Source organism: Lonchura striata, chromosome 8 (assembly GCF_050655825.1).
Source record: "Lonchura striata isolate lonStrDom1 chromosome 8, ASM5065582v1, whole genome shotgun sequence".
Taxonomy (NCBI): domain Eukaryota; kingdom Metazoa; phylum Chordata; class Aves; order Passeriformes; family Estrildidae; genus Lonchura; species Lonchura striata.
Genome location: NC_140710.1, coordinates 17576566 through 17596452, shown reverse-complemented (window position 1 = coordinate 17596452; position 19887 = coordinate 17576566). Strand labels below are relative to the sequence as shown.

At 37.8% G+C, this 19887-nt stretch overlaps 1 protein-coding gene across 10 annotated transcripts in view; it reads right to left on the bottom strand.

The window, feature by feature from the left end:
* Positions 1-2160: 2160 nt before the first annotated feature.
* The window catches only part of SLC44A3 (solute carrier family 44 member 3), a 90854-nt gene continuing 73127 nt past the window's right edge, over positions 2161-19887 (bottom strand). For 6 of the 10 annotated variants that reach the window (XM_085586517.1, XM_085586514.1, XM_085586518.1 and 3 more), the window contains 5 exons: positions 18075-18231; positions 15518-15595; positions 6077-6214; positions 5373-5609; positions 2161-3610 (listed from right to left, as the gene is read on the bottom strand). In XM_085586517.1, the coding sequence (XP_085442643.1) occupies positions 3326-3610; positions 5373-5609; positions 6077-6214; positions 15518-15595; positions 18075-18231 (895 nt within the window). In that variant the 3' untranslated portion in view covers positions 2161-3325. Of the gene's footprint in view, positions 3611-4011; positions 5610-6076; positions 6215-15517; positions 15596-18074; positions 18232-19887 lie in introns of all 10 variants that reach the window. The other 4 variants (XM_085586520.1, XM_085586521.1, XM_021525783.3 and 1 more) reach the window with 2 other exon arrangements.

The following is a 19887-nucleotide window of genomic DNA, read 5'->3' as shown; positions in this document are numbered from 1 at the left end:
CAGCAGGAGCTGTATTCCCAGGAGCTGTGCCTCCATACAGCCTCCTTTCCTGCCTGACTACAGTAACCCTGCAGGGGAGGGCAGCCCTGAGAAGCAAGCACTAAATAGCATCAGCTTTCTGTAGGAGTGTCTTACCCTAACTCAGGTGGAGGCTCCTGCCACACAGGAATGCTACAGCTGGAGGTTGTTGACACAATTGCCAGTGCAATGTCTGTAAGATTGGGAGGTCTTGAGTTGTAAATGAGAGCTATAAAGCTATGCTTTCTGTACAAATGTAATTAAAAGCTATATATTTGGAAGTCTTCTCTAAAAATACACTCAGTTCTCAAAACTTACTTTACAATGTAACTTCAGGACTAATGACCATACAGGACTCCTTTAACAGAATACACTCAAATACAGCTTAACTGGCATTTTTCAGTACCTTCCTTCTTTAAAATCTAACTCGGAATTTTTAGGAAGTGTATGAATCTTTACTCTGGAGCTGCAGTGAAGGAAATGACACTGTATCATAATTGCAATGAGCAGAACCACAGAGTTGTTGAGATTGAAAGGGACCTCTGAAGGTCATCTAGGGATTTTCTAAAAACAAGGACATACTTAGATAAAAATTTCCCTCCCTTTTTTCCATCAGAGTTCCTGAGTCAAAGGCCAAAACTTAAAGTGTGAGTACCAAATACAAACAGGAAAAAAAGCCCTGAATGTGTAATAAAAAACTGGGTTTTTTTTTTAACTTCAAAGCAAACTTCTGCTTTGTAAACTGGTAAATATCATGTTTACATTGAGAAGACACTGCTTCTTGGAAGCAATCTTGGCAAACCCATGGCAGAGGAAAAGTTTTGCCTCTTTGTAAGTACCATATCTGCACACTTCCTCGGGGTTAGAGAGCTATTGCTTATTCAGGACTTTTAAGAAGTTCCCACAATATCCACAAGCTGAGCACAAAAAGTATCCAAGGGTACAGATTAAATAAGGAGAGGTGGTGAGTCACAGCCAGTACATTATCATCTTCACCTGCTAGGCAAAAAGTAATTAATCTATTTCTTTCCTTTTTCCATCATTTATCCTATATTCCACAACTTCTTGAAGTGGCTCATACTAAAGTAGACTGAAGGTAATTAACTGATGGATAAAAAACAAGTATGTCTTGGTATTTCTACATAACTAGTCTCCTTTCAACAACAGGAGACCAGATACAGTATTTAAATGAAACATATTTCTTATTCAGGCATCAGTGAGCTTTTCTCTACATCATTTCCAAGCTGTGACTAATCAAGGGTTTATCAATCTATTCATTAAGCCAATTCTGAGTCACATACCTGCAGTGATGTCTCACTTCCTATTGATACTTTACTGACATCCCTGGCTGGCATTATTTTCCCACCACAAACCTCTCAGATAAAATTTGAACAAATGGGCCAATGAGTAAAGTCTGAGACTACTCCATATTCAGAACAAGGTGGAGACTAAAAAGTGTATTACAGTCAGGATCCAGGTAGAAAGTTTAAACGAGCTTTAAAATTGCTCACAAGAAAGTGCTGGCAGACTGTTACCAAGTTAATTTTTTTAAGTGTCTACACTTGTGTTCCTCTTCTGACTAGAGCCCTGACAGTTGCTCCATTTCCTGCATGATGTATTTCACACCCATGCTACAGCTAACATTTCTATAAAGTATTATTTATAACATTTTTATCTCATGTCTGTCCTGTTATTTTATCTGTCACTTGCTACTTTGCCAAGCTCTAAATATAGATGCAAATTTTTCTGCTTCATCTTTTCAATTGCAGAAAGAAGGAAGGAAGGGACTATTCCTCATCTGCCCTTTGGTGAGGAGCTGGACAGTTTATGGTATGAACTTGTAAAAAACATTCCCAAAAGAGTATATTTAAAAGAAAGACACCTACCTCATAAGTGATAATTATCTTGACTACAGAGAATGTCTGTCAAGGGTAATTTCCATCAGTGAGCTTAGTCTGTTCCTTAATTGGCTGTTCAGGTATGCAGAATGAATCAGGACACAGTCATCTCAGAGTGCCTCCTCTACAAATACTTCTGCCTTTACTGTTCTAGGGATGACTGGCACAGCATTCCCAGAGAAGCCTGAAAAAATCGTGTTAACTCCATGACCCTTTTGACTTACTAATTTTGTCTGACAACATAGAAATTTACAGAGTGAGTTTATTATCAACTTTCAGACCAAGTGTAGTAATAAAAATTAGATGTGATGACACACAAAATATTTTATTCATACAAACAGATTGTGTGTCATTGTACCAGTGCAGAAGATACAACAGATTTAGGGAGCTAATACTTTGTCCTAGGCTATTGGTAACCTTTACTGATATGACCATTTTTGCTATTGCTGCTCTTCTTCCACTCTTCCTGGTGTACTTCACATTCAAGTCTACAAAGAGAAAAAACAGGAGTCAAATAATGTGTAGCACTGTTTCTGCATTTAAATGTCATAAGGGTAAACTGGGAAAACTATTAAGATTCTTTTGTATCTCAAATCCACAATGTTCTTGCAGGGAATGACACCCACCCAGCCTCTGGTTTCTGTGCTCAGCAAAAAAAACTACTGAAGAATGCAATAACAGACCCAAACAATGAAAATATTTAGTACTACCCCTCACTGTAGTAATAAACTGGAGGAGTGCTCTGCCTGTAGCAGAAGGTCCTCAGGATTGAATGAGAGGTAACTAGAGCCTGGTACCTTTTGAAGAAGAAAAATCACCAACATCTGTTAAGTAAGCTGTGTAAGTAGCTGTGACAGCAGGGGATTTGTAGTAGTACCCAGCAAGTGTGGTGCCAGAGGAGCTGTTCCTGCAGAATCTTCCTCTAGCAGTCCTAGCTTGTCTCCCACAGTGCTTGGGGAAAATAAGTCCTGATTCTGAACTTGCTGGGGCAGCTTCTCAGGCTGGGCAATTTGCAGTACTTTTTCAGATGTCAGTGAGTGAGTGTTGACTCTGAGGACTTTCCCAAGCCTGGGTGTGGGGAAACACTCCCTTCTGGCATGTTAGCTTTGTTACCCCATCACAGAACAGAATAAATAAATATATATACTGATAAAAAAGGAAGAGAGGAGAAGAGGAGAGAAGAGAATGGGGCTGAGGGGGAGGGGAAAAGACTCTAAGATCTGGTCTTAGAGGTCTGGAACTTTAGCAGTTCTGGCATGAAATTAAGCAACCTACCACTCTTCTGACTTTGATACAGCCCGCAGGTGAAAGACTATCTGAATATGATTTATCTCCCACCCCTCTGGCACTGCCAAACTTTCTCTTCTTCTGCTAGGCACAATGGGGAATGTGAAGAAAAAAGAGAATAATTATTTGATCCATCCATTTTGTACTAGCAGAGGGTTTCCTGAGGAGGGAAAGCAATAGAACAGGATACTGGGTACAGCATGCTGGTTGCTGTGAGATGTCCGGAGACACATGATAACCTCCATCCCTTCTTCTTGGAACATAAAGGTAAACCACATTAGCTGGCAGGTAAATACATATCCCACACTCACCATAGGCTGCAGCTCTGTCCCGTCATTATCCTGGAATGGTCTTGTGTTTCTGTGCTTTCGCCCTTCTGTTAACTTGTTACTCTGACTCACAAAGGTCTACAAGCACAAACCAGAGTGAGATCGTTTGTGAAAGGAAACCATTATGCTAATAAAAATACCTGGTGAAGGAAGATAATTAGCCCAGGGCTAAGAAACTGTAGCTGGTTCCTGGCTGGATGACAGTGATACTGTGAGGGACTGCAGAGGCAGCAAAAGCAATGAATGCAGCTGAGAAAAATGAATTAAAAATCTCTGGTACATCTCCTACTGCAGGAATGAGGTTTCCAGCTGTATGAAATCCCTCCCCCGGCTCTCTGCCCACTGCTGCATATTGTCCTGAGGGCCACAGAGCCTCCCTTCCACCCCCGGGATGTTTGTAACCTGATTGTAACACAGACAAGTCAAATGCCTTCATGTGTTGGGAAACTCCAAATTCTTGTCTGTGTTAGCAAACTTACTCTTGATCATACAATGAGGAGGAGTTTGGATGTGCTGCCCACAGTTTTTCCATAGAAGGGTACAGAGCCTGTCCTGCTTGGAAGACTCCTTGTCCCTGTGGGAAATCCTCTCTTCACCCACAGCTCTAGGGCATGGCTAATTGCACAGAATTAAGAGCAGAGTTAAAGAGAAACTACCACAAAGTTTGGACGTGGAGAAAGGAGAGCCTCTGTTTCATGAAGGAAAATTGTCTCAAGAAGTATTTTAGAATTTGGCAAAACAGAGAGGGAAGAACAGAGGTCAAGGCTTCAGAGTTTTTAATTTGGTTTTATATTCCTAGCCAGGAAGTACTATTCTGAACCAAAGCCAAAGAATATATATCTGATTTCTTCTGTACAAAGGGTTACACCTATCTTTAGGCTGCCTTTTTGTTGTGCTATTGTTGTTCTCAACAAAATTCTATTAATATTATAGGAACTCTAACAGCAGCATTAAAAAAATAAATAAAATCCAAAACTCCAAAACAGTTCTGACATTGTCCTGAGGAAAGCCATTCAGAATATTTGTGTCATGTGAGCTACTCTGGCTGCTGGTTATTAATTTTCATGGATTGCTAAGGTTCTCTCTCTTTTGTAGTTTGTCAAGGAAAAGACAGACATGTCAAAAATAGCACAAAGGAAAAAAATACTTGCATCTTCAGATATTCTCTTAATTAGAAAGGGGTGACACATATATATTCAAAGGCTTCAGTTACAGTACTGCATCAATATTAGCCAAGTACTGAAGGTAATACAATGCAGTAATTACAAGGGTAAAAATGGAGAACAACCTGTCCAGAGGCAGAAGAGTTTAATCAAGAGATAGAAGAAAATGTTTTGGCAAAAGAATCTGTAAAGGTATGGAGCAGAGCAACTCAGATTTGCATGAAATATGTTCAGAACTACAGCATCTGTAGGATGTGGAATGGATCCCTGACTTGTTAATTTTTTCTCATCAGTGTACAGTTAGTCACAAGAAATATAAGTATTAATCTTAGGGCACCCCATGGATCCATTTCAGCAGCTAGCTTGTCTATTTATTTATATCTTTTACCAACAATATATTGATGATATATCTAATTAGGTCTAAATAGTCAGCCATTACTTACAGAATATGATCTAAAAGAAGGCAGCAGGTCATAGCTAAGGCACAGGAGTCAGAGGAAGCCATTTACTTCAGTTTATAAATTAATGTACTTGTATCCCTGAGTTCATCCTGTTCTAAGGTGTTGGAAAGGAAATAGCATGGGTTGTGGGTTCAGATTACTAGGTCTTGGGGAAAGAAAAAGTGCTTAAAAGCTTAGAATGTCTCAAATATCTTTGCTGTAATCAGTGGGATTTACCAGCAGCTCCTGATCCACAAAGTATGGCTTCTCTGGAGTTCCATCATTTGTTTCCATATCAATAGCAAAGCAAAGGAACAAGGCATCTGCTGTCACTTCAAACACAGACAGAAAGCTGTGGGATATCAGGTAGGCAAAAAATCCAACCAGCAAGAGAGGAACTACCCAAGCCTGCAGCTCCCGGTGGTAGTTAAATGCCATCAAGCCTCCAAAAACAGTAAAGCATACAACAAACACCTGTAAAGGGCAGTGAGAGAGAAGGGCAGCCTCAGTAATCATGCAGAAATGTTTCTTATTTAAAAAACCAATCCCCAAAACCCTGAGGCAAATATATTACAGCCAGTATTTTAAGAGCACATCTCATCTGGGAGATAGCTAAGCAATTTCCAGCATCACAAAGTTGTGACACTTTGTGTTCAATTCCATGTGTAAATACCACGGGGCAGAGGAAACCTCTAGCCATGTATTTACCAAAGGCTTTATGCAATTGGAGCTGCCAGAGTGGGTCCAAGGACACTGCTATCTTACAACAAAATACTTCTGCAAAGTTCAATTCCTCAGATATTCTCTCCCAAGCTTATTTTATAGCATTGACAACACTGAATTTAACAAAGATAAACTTTTTACTTTAGGTATATGAAAAGATAATCAAACCTGATTTTTCACCTCATTTTTACAGAACAAATATTTTTATTTACTCTTACCTTTCCTAAAAATAGGAGAAAATCTCCAAAGCAGCTAATGGATTCAAGTTTAGCAGAACTCTTTGCCAAAATACTGACAGTATCCTTTGCTGATGTACAAAAATTTGTCCCATTTATGGCTGTAGTTGTGTATGCATGCTGAAATGACATAAGATAATAATGCAGTGAGAAAGGAAAGACTCATAATCTAGATTTTACTTCAGCAAAACACAAAGCCTTAAACTCTATTTGGAATTATTGACTTTATGAATATAAAGAGTTATTTTGCATAATATGGCAATTTTATTTTAAATTACTATAATAGTCATGCTTCTAAATTCAAAGAGTTTTTCTACATAATTTCCACCATTAGCAAATGTTACAATAGTGACTAAATAAATTCCTGAAGCCACATTTATCCAGTTCATTTTAAATCACCAAAGTTCTCTACCCTGACACTTGTGAATGAATATGACACAAGTACCAGAGAACACCTGGAGTCACACTGTCCAAACTTACTGGCTATATATCTCCAACCCTGCTGGCCACTATGTAAGTGAAAAATGAAGTTATGTATTTACTGGGTCATTAAAGGTTGATGACTAAAAAGCTTTTATACATGACTCTTTCAAACACTGTAGTGAAATTCAAGCTTATAGTCATAACCATTAAGCAAACCTTTTTGGGAAGGATTCTGGACTAGACCAGTGACTGTATCATGTGCCCCACCCCACTCAGAACAACAGATAATTGGGGCACTCCCAGTTTTTCACTGTATTTAGAATTTTACATTATATTTCTTGGTGGAAACATGCCTGGACAGGTGGGGAGGATAGAATATTTACCTTCATGGATGTGATTATTTTTGCACTTCTGCATAAATTAACATGTATGTCCCATTTATGGAACTCCTCAGCAAGGTTTTGAAACTATGTCCAAAATATCAGCTAAGAAAAGCAGCACTCATGATACATTAATTACTGGGCTTTACCAGCAATTCTTACAAGTAGGTTCCCTTTACTCAAACTATTAGAAGGCAGATTACACCACAAAAGCTTTTGTCACATCTGATATGGTCAGTAAGAGCTGCAGTGTGCAAAGGATTACTGTTCTAAATGAATTTATAAACCCAAACATGTATGTGATGCTTACAATTGCTTTCTGCTTCACCTGGAAATTAAGAAAAAAAAAACAGCTCATAAGGGGTTTGCTGAAAGTTAATTATACTGGCCTACTGAAAACCCTTCCTGTTCAAAAATCTGAGTTTTCTTACTTACAATTCAAAATATAAAACAATTTCAGATATCTGAAGCAAACAAAATTTATTTCTGTAGAGTTCAGTTTTACCTCTGAGCAATTTCTGTAGCATAGAAAAGCTATGACATTGTATGAGAGGAGGAAAGGGAGGGAGGGAGGGAGGGAGGGAAGGAAGGAAGGAAGGAAGGAAGGAAGGAAGGAAGGAAGGAAGGAAGGAAGGAAGGAAGGAAGGAAGGAAGGAAGGAAGGAAGGAAGGAAGGAAGGAAGGAAGGAAGGAAGGAAGGAAGGAAGGAAGGAATTAAATGCAATCAAAGAGTTTTTGCCTCTTTATTGTGGATATTATTTATATGAAAAATAGGGTTTTTTCCTGATAGTAAAGAAAAAAACAGTGACATTCTGTCACTGGTATTTACTGTAAGTACAGTAAATACTGTACTTACATATTAACAAATACATCCATAGATGGAAAAAGTATAAATAAAGACCATGGATTTATTACCTACTCTATGAAAACATCAGAGACAGCAATGAACTCTACAGAAACTCAAAGAGTATCTGCATAAAAATATGTTTAAACAAGCAAGTTCACTTAATTCCTAAATAGGAAAAAATGTTTTCTCTGCTAACTTTCATTTATCCTGAGGGTGTTCCCTTCCTGGCAGGATGCCCTCACAGCAGAGCATCCCAGGATGCAGCAGCAGGAGAGCTGCCAGTGCCAGCCCTGCTGGCCCAGGACAGGCAGAGATGGCCTCACCTCACACTCCCTGTCTGCCAATCATAGCTGTCATTGTGTACGTCAGACATGAACAGATTTCTCTTTATAACGTGCTGTGAGTTCAGTCTGTTTCATCATTCCCAGGGCACTGAGACACAAAATAGGAAGGTGTTTTCTAAGTTTGTTTTTGTCCCCTAAGAACTAAACTCACAGAGCAGATCCTGATCTGGTGAGGTCAGTATAAATTTTGCCAGTAAATGAAACAGTGATTCTGTATTCATTATAAATTGCAAAAAATGTGTTTTAAAAATAAAAAAGAATGCTGAAAAAGCACGTGGGCTTGTACAAACATTGTTTCCAAACTTAAAATAAATACCCATTTGCTTGCACTCCCAAAATAGCCACTTTGGTATTCAAAGAATGTGCAATGAAAAGAATTTCTGATATTTATTAACTAGAATGGTTACCTTGGAAAGACTGAAAATTATGTTGGAGACAGTACACTACCTGAACAGGCATTTATTGTGTTACAAACCAGCTGATAAAAAATGGCATTTACAGCAGTTACAACTTAAAACAATGTAAGTATTACCTAATGAGAATATTCAAGAAATAAAGGCAGCCAGGTAATAATCTAACATTCTGGAATGAATAGGAGAGATACAGAAATTAATGAACTGCTGAAGGCTGCAAAACTAGTCAGATATGTGAGGAAGGAATATTACCAGCACAATTGGAAGATTTAGCCAAGTGATCTCTACCTTTTAGCAAAAAATACATTTCTGAGGAAAAAAAATATTTGAAGGGTTTCTTGTTCAGCCTAGAATCTTTTTCCATACACTTGCCTCACAATTCTCAAGTTTCTCATACAGACCCCATGCCCTGATCCCATCCAGCCACATGTTTTCACTAACAAAACACATCAAACATTTAAGCTAACCTACATCTCCATGAAACTCAGCACTGCATGCGAATGAGCTCAAGTGATTTTTTATTCTTACTCATCAATGAACATCTAACATACACAAGTTATTACCTATATTTGCAAATAATTTTGCTTTGAATTAAAAAAGTTTATATAGGCCATTAATTTTAAAATTGCAGGATACGTGCAAAAATCTAAAGCCTTTCAAATTAAAGATTGTTATGAAGGCTAAGATGGTAGACCATGGCCAGTTTAGAACCTGCTAACATTTAGAAACAGGTTATTTAAATATGTGTTTCTACAGACTATATTTTTTCCAAGCACAAAAGCTTTAGTAGACTTGAAAATGTTTGAGAGAAGGGGAGCAGGAATGATCCAAAAGGCATGGAATGTCTTCTGTCTGGGGAACATGAGGCTCTTCTGTCTGGAAGAGACATGACTGAAGGAGGATGCAGCAAGAGGGCTGCAGACTCATGAGAAATGCAGAGAGGCTGTGTAGGGTTAGATGGCTCAGTTTCTTCCAGAACAAAGGCCAGGCAGGGGCAGGACAGTGTGAAGCAGTAGGAGCCAAATTTGAAAACAGACATTATTCCTTCTCACCATAAAGCTGTAAACTGTGAACTGCTAGGCAAAGGATGCTTTAGCTGCTAAAAGTTCACATGAGCTCAATGGAGACAGAATTTCAGGGAAAAAGAATCTGTTAAGAGTTATTAAACACACATCTGAATAAGTTCTTAGCTTGAAAACAGATTCAGAAACAGCACAGAGACAGGGAAATAGCCTTTTGTTCTACCTTAGCATTTACTCACAGTCACTGCCGAAGATGGGATACTGAGCTAGAAAGAGATTCAGTCTGATCCTTATATACCCATTGTAACTCTTATATTTTTATCTTTGCCTAATGAATTGACCTTTTACAATGGTAGTCTCTAATCTGGTGACAAGCAAGGATGGCATTGTCAACATAGAACGCACAGGGGATAGTGGATTGGGATCAGCATTTATCCTTGCACCAGCAAGTTGATCTCGTATCACCACCCCTCTGAAGAAAACAAGCCTCTTCTGGCTTGGGGCCTGGGAACTAGACACTGATTTCTCAGTGTCACGATGAATAAATAGGGAATGTGAATGTTTACATATTTCCAAATACCACAGTATGCAAAAAAAAAAATCTATTTAAAGAATATATCCTTCTGTGCCTCACAACACAGAATGTCAAAGGTCTTGGAAAAAGTGACCTGGTAGTTTCATGAGAAAGCCGCTGTGGCTTGGATCCAGGCTGTAAGTTCCCCAATTGTTCAGAATAATTGCTACTTTGTGTAACAGCTGAATTCAGTCCTCCATTCTGGGGCTTGCTTACATAAAATGAGCTTTGGGTAGAGAAAATTGCCATAGCAACAGAATCTTCTTAAAAAGGAAGAAGGAGACATACTGATCTCTCATCCCAGTTCAGCTTTTTCTGCTCTGCTGGTGTTTTCATCCCAATCTGATTTTATTGCTGCCAGCTCTCTTAGGGGCTGCCCTGGTCACATATCCCCAGTGCAGTGCAGTGCAGCTCAGGCTGGACCTTAAAGTGTCTTAGCTTGCAAGTGTCACTGATGCCAGTGGAAGCCCTTCAGAAAGCAAAATCCAGTGGTAGCAAGAGGCAATGAGCGTGGCTGCCATGCAGCAGTTAGTGGTCTGGTGAGAGAGTTGTATCATGACTCTCAGATGGTGGGAAAAGAGAGCAAGATGGGCCTCGTGAGGCCCCACTGAAGAGATGAGGATATACAAGACTGGAAGGGACTTTCAGCCACTCCAGTGCCTATTTCAGATTAGCATATTATGCAAATCTTCTCTTAAGTGGAAAACCCCTTTTTTAAACCACTTAGGACTTCCCCTCTCCTGGGCCTTACATTTAGAGCTGTTCCAGACAGTTGTCCCACTGGTCCTTAGGAACCTTCTTCCAACTTCCAGATGACATTTATTCATGAACAATTTATATCTACTCATTTTTCTGCTGATCTCGTCAGGCTTTTACCCCTCCCTGCTGTCTCATAGATGACTAATGGGCTTGCTCTTACCCTTCATTTGTCACAGGATATTCCAGTCCCCTCCATGAGATAAGCCTGAGCACAAAACCAACAACTTGTACAATGTCATTTATCCCCTTCTTTCCAATGCAAGTGTTTCATCTTGTAGCATACAGGACTGACTCTGTGCTTCCTGCAGCCTTGTTTAAAAAAGGCTATTGTCCTGTGGCTGACAAACACATGGAGAATATTTTTCTCCTCTATTTCTAATCAATTAGCACACAGCTAATACAGAAATGGTTAATTTTTTGTTCCTAGGCTAATTACTACCTGTAAGAAACCTTCAACAACCTCCTGAATTTTCCCAAGCAGTCCAAAACGCACAACTTTCATTTATTTAAATTTCACCTTATATTTTCAATCTGGAGTTATTGGAGAAAATTTTCAGGTTTTCTTGCTTCATTCTCTCTGTGTTATCTACTCCCCCCATGGCTGTCATCCAGTGGGTAGGACCAACACAGCTTTCTTCTCGGAGGGTAGTTGGGTGTCCTTTCCTGCTACATCACAGGATGTGGGCTCCATTTCCATGATAGAGTTGGATCAAAAGGATCCTGCTTTATGTGTGCATTGCATGATGATTACATCATTACTGGGATTGCTTTCAGTGCTTCTGCACTTAATGAGAAAATGTTCTTATTTAGGATTTCTGAAATAAATAAAACTGAAGATTTCCAAAGAGTTGTTAATTTTTCTGCTTAAAAGCACAGAATTACCTGCCACTTGCTTAATTGCCTTTTATTTTCTCTTTCTCTCTCTTTTTTCCCCGCTTTGTTTTCTTCTTAATAGGATAGGGAAGAAGAGAAAGGCATCAAAGCAAGAAGTAGTCAACTTTGTTCAACTCTATTCCCTACATGGTTCATCCTACAGGACGAGTCAAGATCTAAACATTTTTGTTTCTTATTATCATGTATATAAAGTCTGTAGAGAGGAGATAAACTTAATTAAAATACTATTTCACTGCAGAAGAACATTTTTATCCTTGTATTTTCAAGAGGGTTGAAAAATTAGCTCTATATGAAAAGCAATACTGCCAGTAACATTAAAATGCATTATTGTTTTTGGGAGGAAAAAGAAGTACTTGACGGGGTGAGGCACAATGTGTTTGGCATGGAGAGAACTGTGCTTTACAATAGCACGCATGAATTTTGGTTTTATCTAGGTGAATTCTCCGCAAGGCATTTAACTGAAACCTCCTGATAGGATTCCATCCAAAGTATATCCAACTGCTATGGATATACAGCCATTAGACAGATTTGCTTTTGGTTTATTACACTGGACAGTTGCTGGCTTTCAGTCCCTGGGAAGGGTCTCTGTCCCAGGAAATGGGGCTCACACCCTGCTGAATTCACTGACAGCCCAGAAGGCTGCACTGCAGCAACCACGCTGATGAACACAGAAACCACACCCTGCTCAGCAACCCCTTTAGAAACCCAGGCACTGCACTTTGGAGGAGTCACTTTGCCAACTGGCTGCAGATGGACCTAAGGCAGACACAGAAAAACAAAACTATCCAGTTGTATTGTTTTTAAAATGCAATAAGGCTGTAAAGGGAGAACATGTGAGCACTTAGATGTGTCTAAAGTTAAGAGTGCCATTACAACTTAAGAAAGCAGGAGAGACACAGCTCTCATAATTCCCAAATCACATTAAAGGCCAGTATATTTTTTACAGAAGAAAAATTTCAATCTCCTGTTTAAGATGATTGAATATGTTTATCTGGAACATACTGAAACCATCAGAGCCAGATGAAAAATCTGGTAATTCTGACAAGTGTTGGCAAACAGAACTGTCAAGTCAGGATAGTGACTTTATATTCAGAAAGCACTTTTCAGCCACAGAACCCTGAGTGCTTTACAATTGTTGCTAATGGATTATACACACACATGAATCACTTTGCCCATGACTGAAGTGGAACAGCTTAAGGAGTGAACTGTTTTACAGCACATAGCAACAATACACCACAGCTTAGCACAGGATCCAGTTGCAAATCCAAGAGAAAGGCTGGATGTAATTGTCTATATTGCAATCTGCACAGGACACTGGGCTTACCTTACCCCTCCTCCAAAAAACACCCCTGCAAATATGACAATTGCCAGCATCTAGCACAGCACTCTGTCATGATGGGTAACTCTTTGGCTTGTTCCACTCAACTTCCAGGAGAGCTGAACAAAACATTACTGAGCCTGCAGAGAATGAGTCACTTCAGGGATGCTTGCAACTATTAAAGTCAGTATTAAATATCACATTTAGGGTGGTACTGCAGCCCAGAAAGTACCCTTAGATAACATAATAGAGCACATGGTTGATTCTGCATGGGAAGAAAGAAGCTTGCATTCTTTCACCACGGTTACTTTCTCTAGCACCTGTCTCTCATCTGCCAAGTTCTCAGAGGGAAAACAAAGTGCTCTGTTTAATCCTGATTAAACTTGTGAAGGAAGGAACAGAAAGAATTTAAATCACCTAAGCAGTCAGGTTGAAGAAAATAGTGCAGAAGTTATTGGATCTTCTATTTATTTTTTTTAGGGCTTCAGGTAATTATATGCTTCTCATTATAGTGAAAATAATGCTGGAATAAAAAGCAAAAGAGTAGGAAATAGTAAGGAATGCTAATGTACACAATGATCTTTGGACCAACTTTTACAACAGCTGTTCCACATTTTAGAGAACAAAATAATCAAAATCTGAACTTAAAGAATAATTCCTTAAGAAAATATTAGAAACACAGGTACAATTTTTTAACTCCTCCTTCCCAAGTCCTACTCTCAGGTCTTGTTCAACATATGTGGGAAATTTCTATGTTGCTCCCAGCAGCTTCCACCAATCTCAGTAGGAGCTCTTAAGAGCTCACTACTTCTGTTAATTAAGAAATATGGCAAAGCTGCTTAAAACTGTAGACATCTTTTCCTTCTTTTTTTCTTTTCTCTTCTACATATGGCCACAGATTTTACAGAATCAAAGACTACGACTTTCAATCATAGTTAAAAAAATGTTTTTAATGAATAGTCTTGAACACATTAGTTATAGGGGAAAAATGAAATAAATACTTAGACCCACAAATTACTCTATGTAATGCAATAACTCAAGACCAATGTTTAAATTTTGTACAGATAGAAGTTCTACTAAAATCTTCCTGCCTGTTCTTGCTTTTTTCTTCTCTAACTGTTGCCCAAATTGCCGTGGATTTGGAACATGTGTACTACCATTACCTCTGCTAAAAATAGATTTAAAAAGCAAAACAAAAGTGAACACTTTATTATGATCATTAGATTAAAAACCACGACTCATATAAAGCCAGAAATTTGCCAACAATAGAATAGGAAACAGGAACTCTTAAAAGGGGAAAAGAGCTACAATACAGCCTTCTGAAACAAAAGGAAGAACATTACAGTAATTAATTCTTTTAACAAACACATAGCAGACAACAGCTGGAGAAAGTAAACACTAGGATGCTGGATATCTCTTTGAAAGGCAGGAAGCCAAGCCAAGGGGAAAGGGTGACTACAAATGGAAAGCCTGGAGGCAAAATGAACTCTGATATTCCTCACCAAGTCACTGACTATAAGACCTACCTAGAAAATGTAAGCCTGGAAAATTCAGAAATTTCACTGCACAAGTATTTACTCTATGGTAAACTAAATTGAAAACTTTTTCTTCATAACTGTCCAAGATTAAAGCTAATTTATGCACCAATTTAAGAGGAGAAGTCAGGCCATTATCAGAATTATCTTGTTTACTTCACTACTACCCTCAGCAATGAAAACAAAGAATTCAGCAGTCAGAGGGTGGAATCAGTGTGAAAATATGATTCCCTTTCACATTAGGAATATCACAGTTCCTAGAGATAGAACAAGGCAATGCCAAAGACAAAAACTAATTATTTACAATAATGTATGTAACTCTGGAATGCATCTGGCGAAAAGAATTGTGAAGATAAAAAGAGGTATCAAGTACCTGTAAATCTGCTGTATGGCAGAAATCATCCACTTCCAATAAAAACATCTTTTAAACAAGACTGCTATCATCATGGTTTGTATTTCCAGATCTACTGAGACTGGCAATCACTAGGAATTTAAGTTTCTTTATTCAGGACTTTCAGGGGGAAGACACTGTAACTAGTTAGTGTCACATCTCCAGGTATGTTTCCTAATTCTTCATTGCTTCCTCCTACTGGACTCTCTGTGTTTCAAAAGTCTGTGTGGCACAACTCAAGAAAATGTGAAGTCTTCTTACCTACAGAAATAGCAAGTGGCCCTCTGAAAGGGCCGACTATCTCAAGCTGTATTAACAAATTTTCTAAAATCTAGCACATTGCATATTTGTCAGTTCCCTGTTTCTTTCCACTGAGCACTTGAAGGCTTTTTTGTTTGTTTAATTTAGGTGACCAGCAGGAAAATTTGGCTTGCATGCCATGCTAAGCGATTTTTAGCAATGGTTGGTCAGGCACCAACCATGGTATCCAGACAAGGCTGAGGGACAGAGATGACAGAGCATACCTGGTTAAAGTATCTTAAGCAACTTTCCTGGAAGCAAACCCAACAGAAACAGCAGCTGAACAGATGCTTTGCATTCTTCTGCAATAAAATAAAATGATTGGTTATTGGGCACATAATTAGCCTCAAAAAAACCCCACCATTCTACAAAAACACGTGACTGACTCTTCTAATAGAATTTTCACTTAGGGAGCAGATATTTCCATTAGGATTTTAGGAATTGTTTTAAATTTAGACTGTTCAATATTAATGACTGGAGAGCTGTGCATTTTTTTTTTTTTAATTCCTGTGTATGGAAGATTCTTCTCTGGGAAAAGAAAATAAGTGCCCCAAGCAGCTTTGTGAGCTAACAGCTGCCTTGGGAGAAAAACAGGCAGGCAAGTCAGTAATCCTTAAAGCACTTCACAGTGATCAGGGAGTACAGAGACAGATTTTTAACCTGATTATTAAAAACCTTTCACAGTTCTGAAATGACTGGTATCCTACTGAACATAAATAAAAGAATGGGTAGAAGGGCTCATTTGAACATACATGTGTTTTGACTCAGAGCATTACATTCATTTTTCAGGTCAAGAAAAATCTTGTATTAGAATAGGCTATTTATGGACTACTGAGCTGTATTAATTTCACAGCAAAAACTGAGCAGTAAAGCATAAGGTTTGTTCCATGCTCCCCCATCACATCATGAGCTCAGAACACCTCAGCATGGACATGATGCAAGATAAGAACATGACAACTTGGTATCTACAGTAGCCTTCCAAAATTAAGTGCCTGTTTTTCTCAACAAAAGGAAATTCAGTTCAGGGATACTTGGTCTTTTTAATCTTATTTTCCAGAGGTCAGAATGTTTTTATCTTGTTTGGGAGAGCAGAGATCTTTCAGTCCCTATAGAAAACTCAAGTCCCAACAACTACTATTGTTCAAGCAGAAACCACAAACCTAATCTTTTCCAAAAAGGTTCATGAAAATACTCCTTCAAAACAGTGACTGTACATGCAAACTCCTGACAGAGAATAATTTACTCTTGCTACGTAGTGCTGGAGAGATGATTTTACTAAAGCTGTGTCATCTCAGTAAGGACTGTTTCCTAAAAGCCTAGAGCAAGTGATCTCACCTACAATTTCCTCTCTGATTCTGCTTGAAGACTGCTGTGTAGAAAACATCTGTAAATTTACCTGCAAGCTTGCAGGCCCCTGACTATTTCTCTGTTCATAGAGAAAGCAACATTTTTTGTAAGGGTGGCGAAGTCTGTGTGAACTCTACAAGAATGCAGGGTCACTTCTCCATCCTTTAGTCCAACTACTCTGGTCCTCAGTGAAAGGGGCCATAGCCTGTCCTCCCTGCCATGCGAAGGGGCAAGGTTACTCTTGAGGGCATCTTTCCAAGGACTGAGCACATGAGCTGGCCAGAGCACTTTCTAGCCTCCTTAGCAGCAGTTACAGCTGTGGCTCATGTCACTGAATGCTTGGGAAATGGACAGAAAGGAGCCTCAAGCACAGTGCTGCGTAAATAATCTTTATTTGGCAATTAAATCTACAGTCATTCAGATTATAAGACCATGTAAGGAGCAAGCCCACTTATCCTGCGTTCTCTAAAGGCAGAAAATATTCTAAGTCATCCTACTGTCTTTATACAATGTTCTTAGTTAACACAACTCACCAAGTTTTATAACCAAGACTTTCATATGAAAGCAACATAAATCCAGACCACGCCTTTCAAGTGTTTTATTACAAGGAGTTTTTATTTAAGCATTCATAGCCTAGTCCCAACACATGCCTCATAGTAAATACCCTGTCAATGTAAATACACTGTCAATGTAAATACACTGTCATAACTATACATAACATGCTTCAAGGCAAACCCTAGAGGAAATGACCTACATTTAAAACCTTTTCTTAAATCTTCTCCTAAAATCAGAACTGTGCATTCCTAACAGTCCTCCCTACTTGCAAAAGTGCCAGAATCACATACAGTGGTGTGCTTCCAGCAGAAGATAATATGTGGAGATGCATGAAAGGAAAAAAGAAGGCAAAAAATATTCCAAACAGCCCAGATCTATGGTTTATGTGTCTTAAAAGATGTTGAATACTACACGACTCCTAGGAACAGTTCTTATTCCACATATTATTTCTATAGAAGCATATTACAAGGCAGATTAAGCATTTTCTGTAACAGATTTTAAATCGAACAATAGTATTCATAATTCTGCTTCTTAAATACTTGTGATGCAAAAAAATTTAATAAAGTTGTCTGCCATTTTTTTTTTCTTTATCCTTCAGAAAAACCTTATATAAAAACACTAAATAAAGGTGAGTTTAATATTGGTATTTGCTGCTTTTAAAATTATTGGCCTTGAGAATAAAAAGGAAGCATTGAGTGGGGAGGAAAAAAAGCTTTCCTAATGAAGAAAACATCTTAAAATATAAAATCAATCTATTAATAATAGACAGTAATAGCAATACAATCTATTTTTAAGCAAGAAATATATTCTTCACTTCTTTGCCCCATGATCTCATCTTTAAACAACTATTTTTATAGTGCTACAGAAGTATTTACCTACCTTTTGGTTTAGGATATTGTAAAGGTACAAGAGAATAATCCTTGGTATTCTCAATATTGTGATTAGAAATGAGCCTTTTACAGCAGTTCCTAGATGGTAGCAGAAAAGAACTGATATGGAAGACAGGACTGGGTGAGGTGGTGGATTATTTTTATTTCTAGAAAGAGAAACAAACAATTTTTAAAATGGTTTAGCAATTCATTTAAGAAGATAAGCATTGTGTCTTTTCAGTATTTGGAAATTTTAAGAATTAAGTTGTTATCACCTTTTCCAATTAAACTACTCCAATTTTTCTACTGACTTCATCTGAATGTTCAACTTAGTCCAAAGAAAAGCAGACAAATTTATAACTTCTGAGTTAGTTTAATTCTTAAGAAACTACTGTTTTCTGCATTGGAAAAATATCTAAGGAAAAAAGTACAATGGAATATATAAGTAAGTGAACAATATCTGAGAATACTCCTTGAACACCTCTTTCCAGTTTGTGTCACTTCTCTCATTCTCTGCCATCTTTTATTTAGCTCTTGGTTCTGCAAGATTTTAGTCTGAGGGAATGAATCTACTATTTCTTCTTCAGTGGTAAAATTAAAAACAGAAAACAAAATAAGTTCTCACATATAAAATTGAGAGCTACTATCTACTTTTATAATTGCAATTTGGCCAAATTTGGTTTAAAATTTTTTTTTTTTTTTCCCACAGAACAGGCTTTCTTTTAAAATGGAATACAGGAAAAAGGAATATCATACTATATGTTTAGGATTATAATCTGAACTAAAAAACTTGTATTTCTAATCCTTATTGTTTTAGAAAAATAATGTCTGCCAAAATCGGAAACCAAAGACAAAAAAAATGGCCTAAATACAAGTGTTATTACTTTGTTTCCTTTATAAAGGTCAGTTTAATGTCAGTCATTTACAGACAGTAATATGACACAGATCTCAAGAATTTAAATAAACCTCAGGAAATCAACTTAAAGACACTCCCTCACCCCTTGTCAAATGCTGAAAAAAGAAATCAAATAGATTAACACTCTAACATTTAAAATGTTTAATACAAAAAAAAAAAAACAAACATATGGATCAATAGTCATAATTAGACCTTCCATAAATTAACTATTAAGCAACTGGCCCAATCCTGAAATATTTAGTTAGGCAACAGAACCAGCAGCAGTTTGACTAAGTAGCTACATAAAGATCCGACATAATATCACAAATAAGAAGCCCTGCTTTAGGAACTGTTTCTTCAAAACCTCTGTTATCTTGAAAAATCAGGAGTTTGCACAAGAAATTAAAAAATAAAATGACACCAATAAGAAAGTGACTGGTTTGGGCTAAGAAGCTCTAAAAATATAATTTTATTAAATCCTCACTTCAGCAAGGATTTAAATCATGCACACTATATTCAGGAGTGGGATTATAGTTCTGCAAGAATCCTGAAAGTATCACTGCAGTTCATTCAAAACACAAAAAACTTTGCACTGGAGAAATTGTATTTAAATATGTGAATATACCACATTATTTGAAATAGGAAATTCCAGCAAAGCAGTTGCTACATTTATTATTTTTGTCTTATAACCAGGGGAACAGCTTGGGGGATAGTGGAATTTTATACTGAATAAGGCAGTTTGGGTTTTTTTAGTCATCAGGTTTCTGTGCTAGAAACACATGCATTGTAGTGTGCATGAATTATTCTATTCATATTGAGCCATTGGTTTTTTTTCCTCCCCAAAACACTTCCTTACATATGACAGTGTCAGTTTGATCTCAGAACACAAATTATTAAGTTTCTGCAAGTTAAAGGTTAACTAGTGATA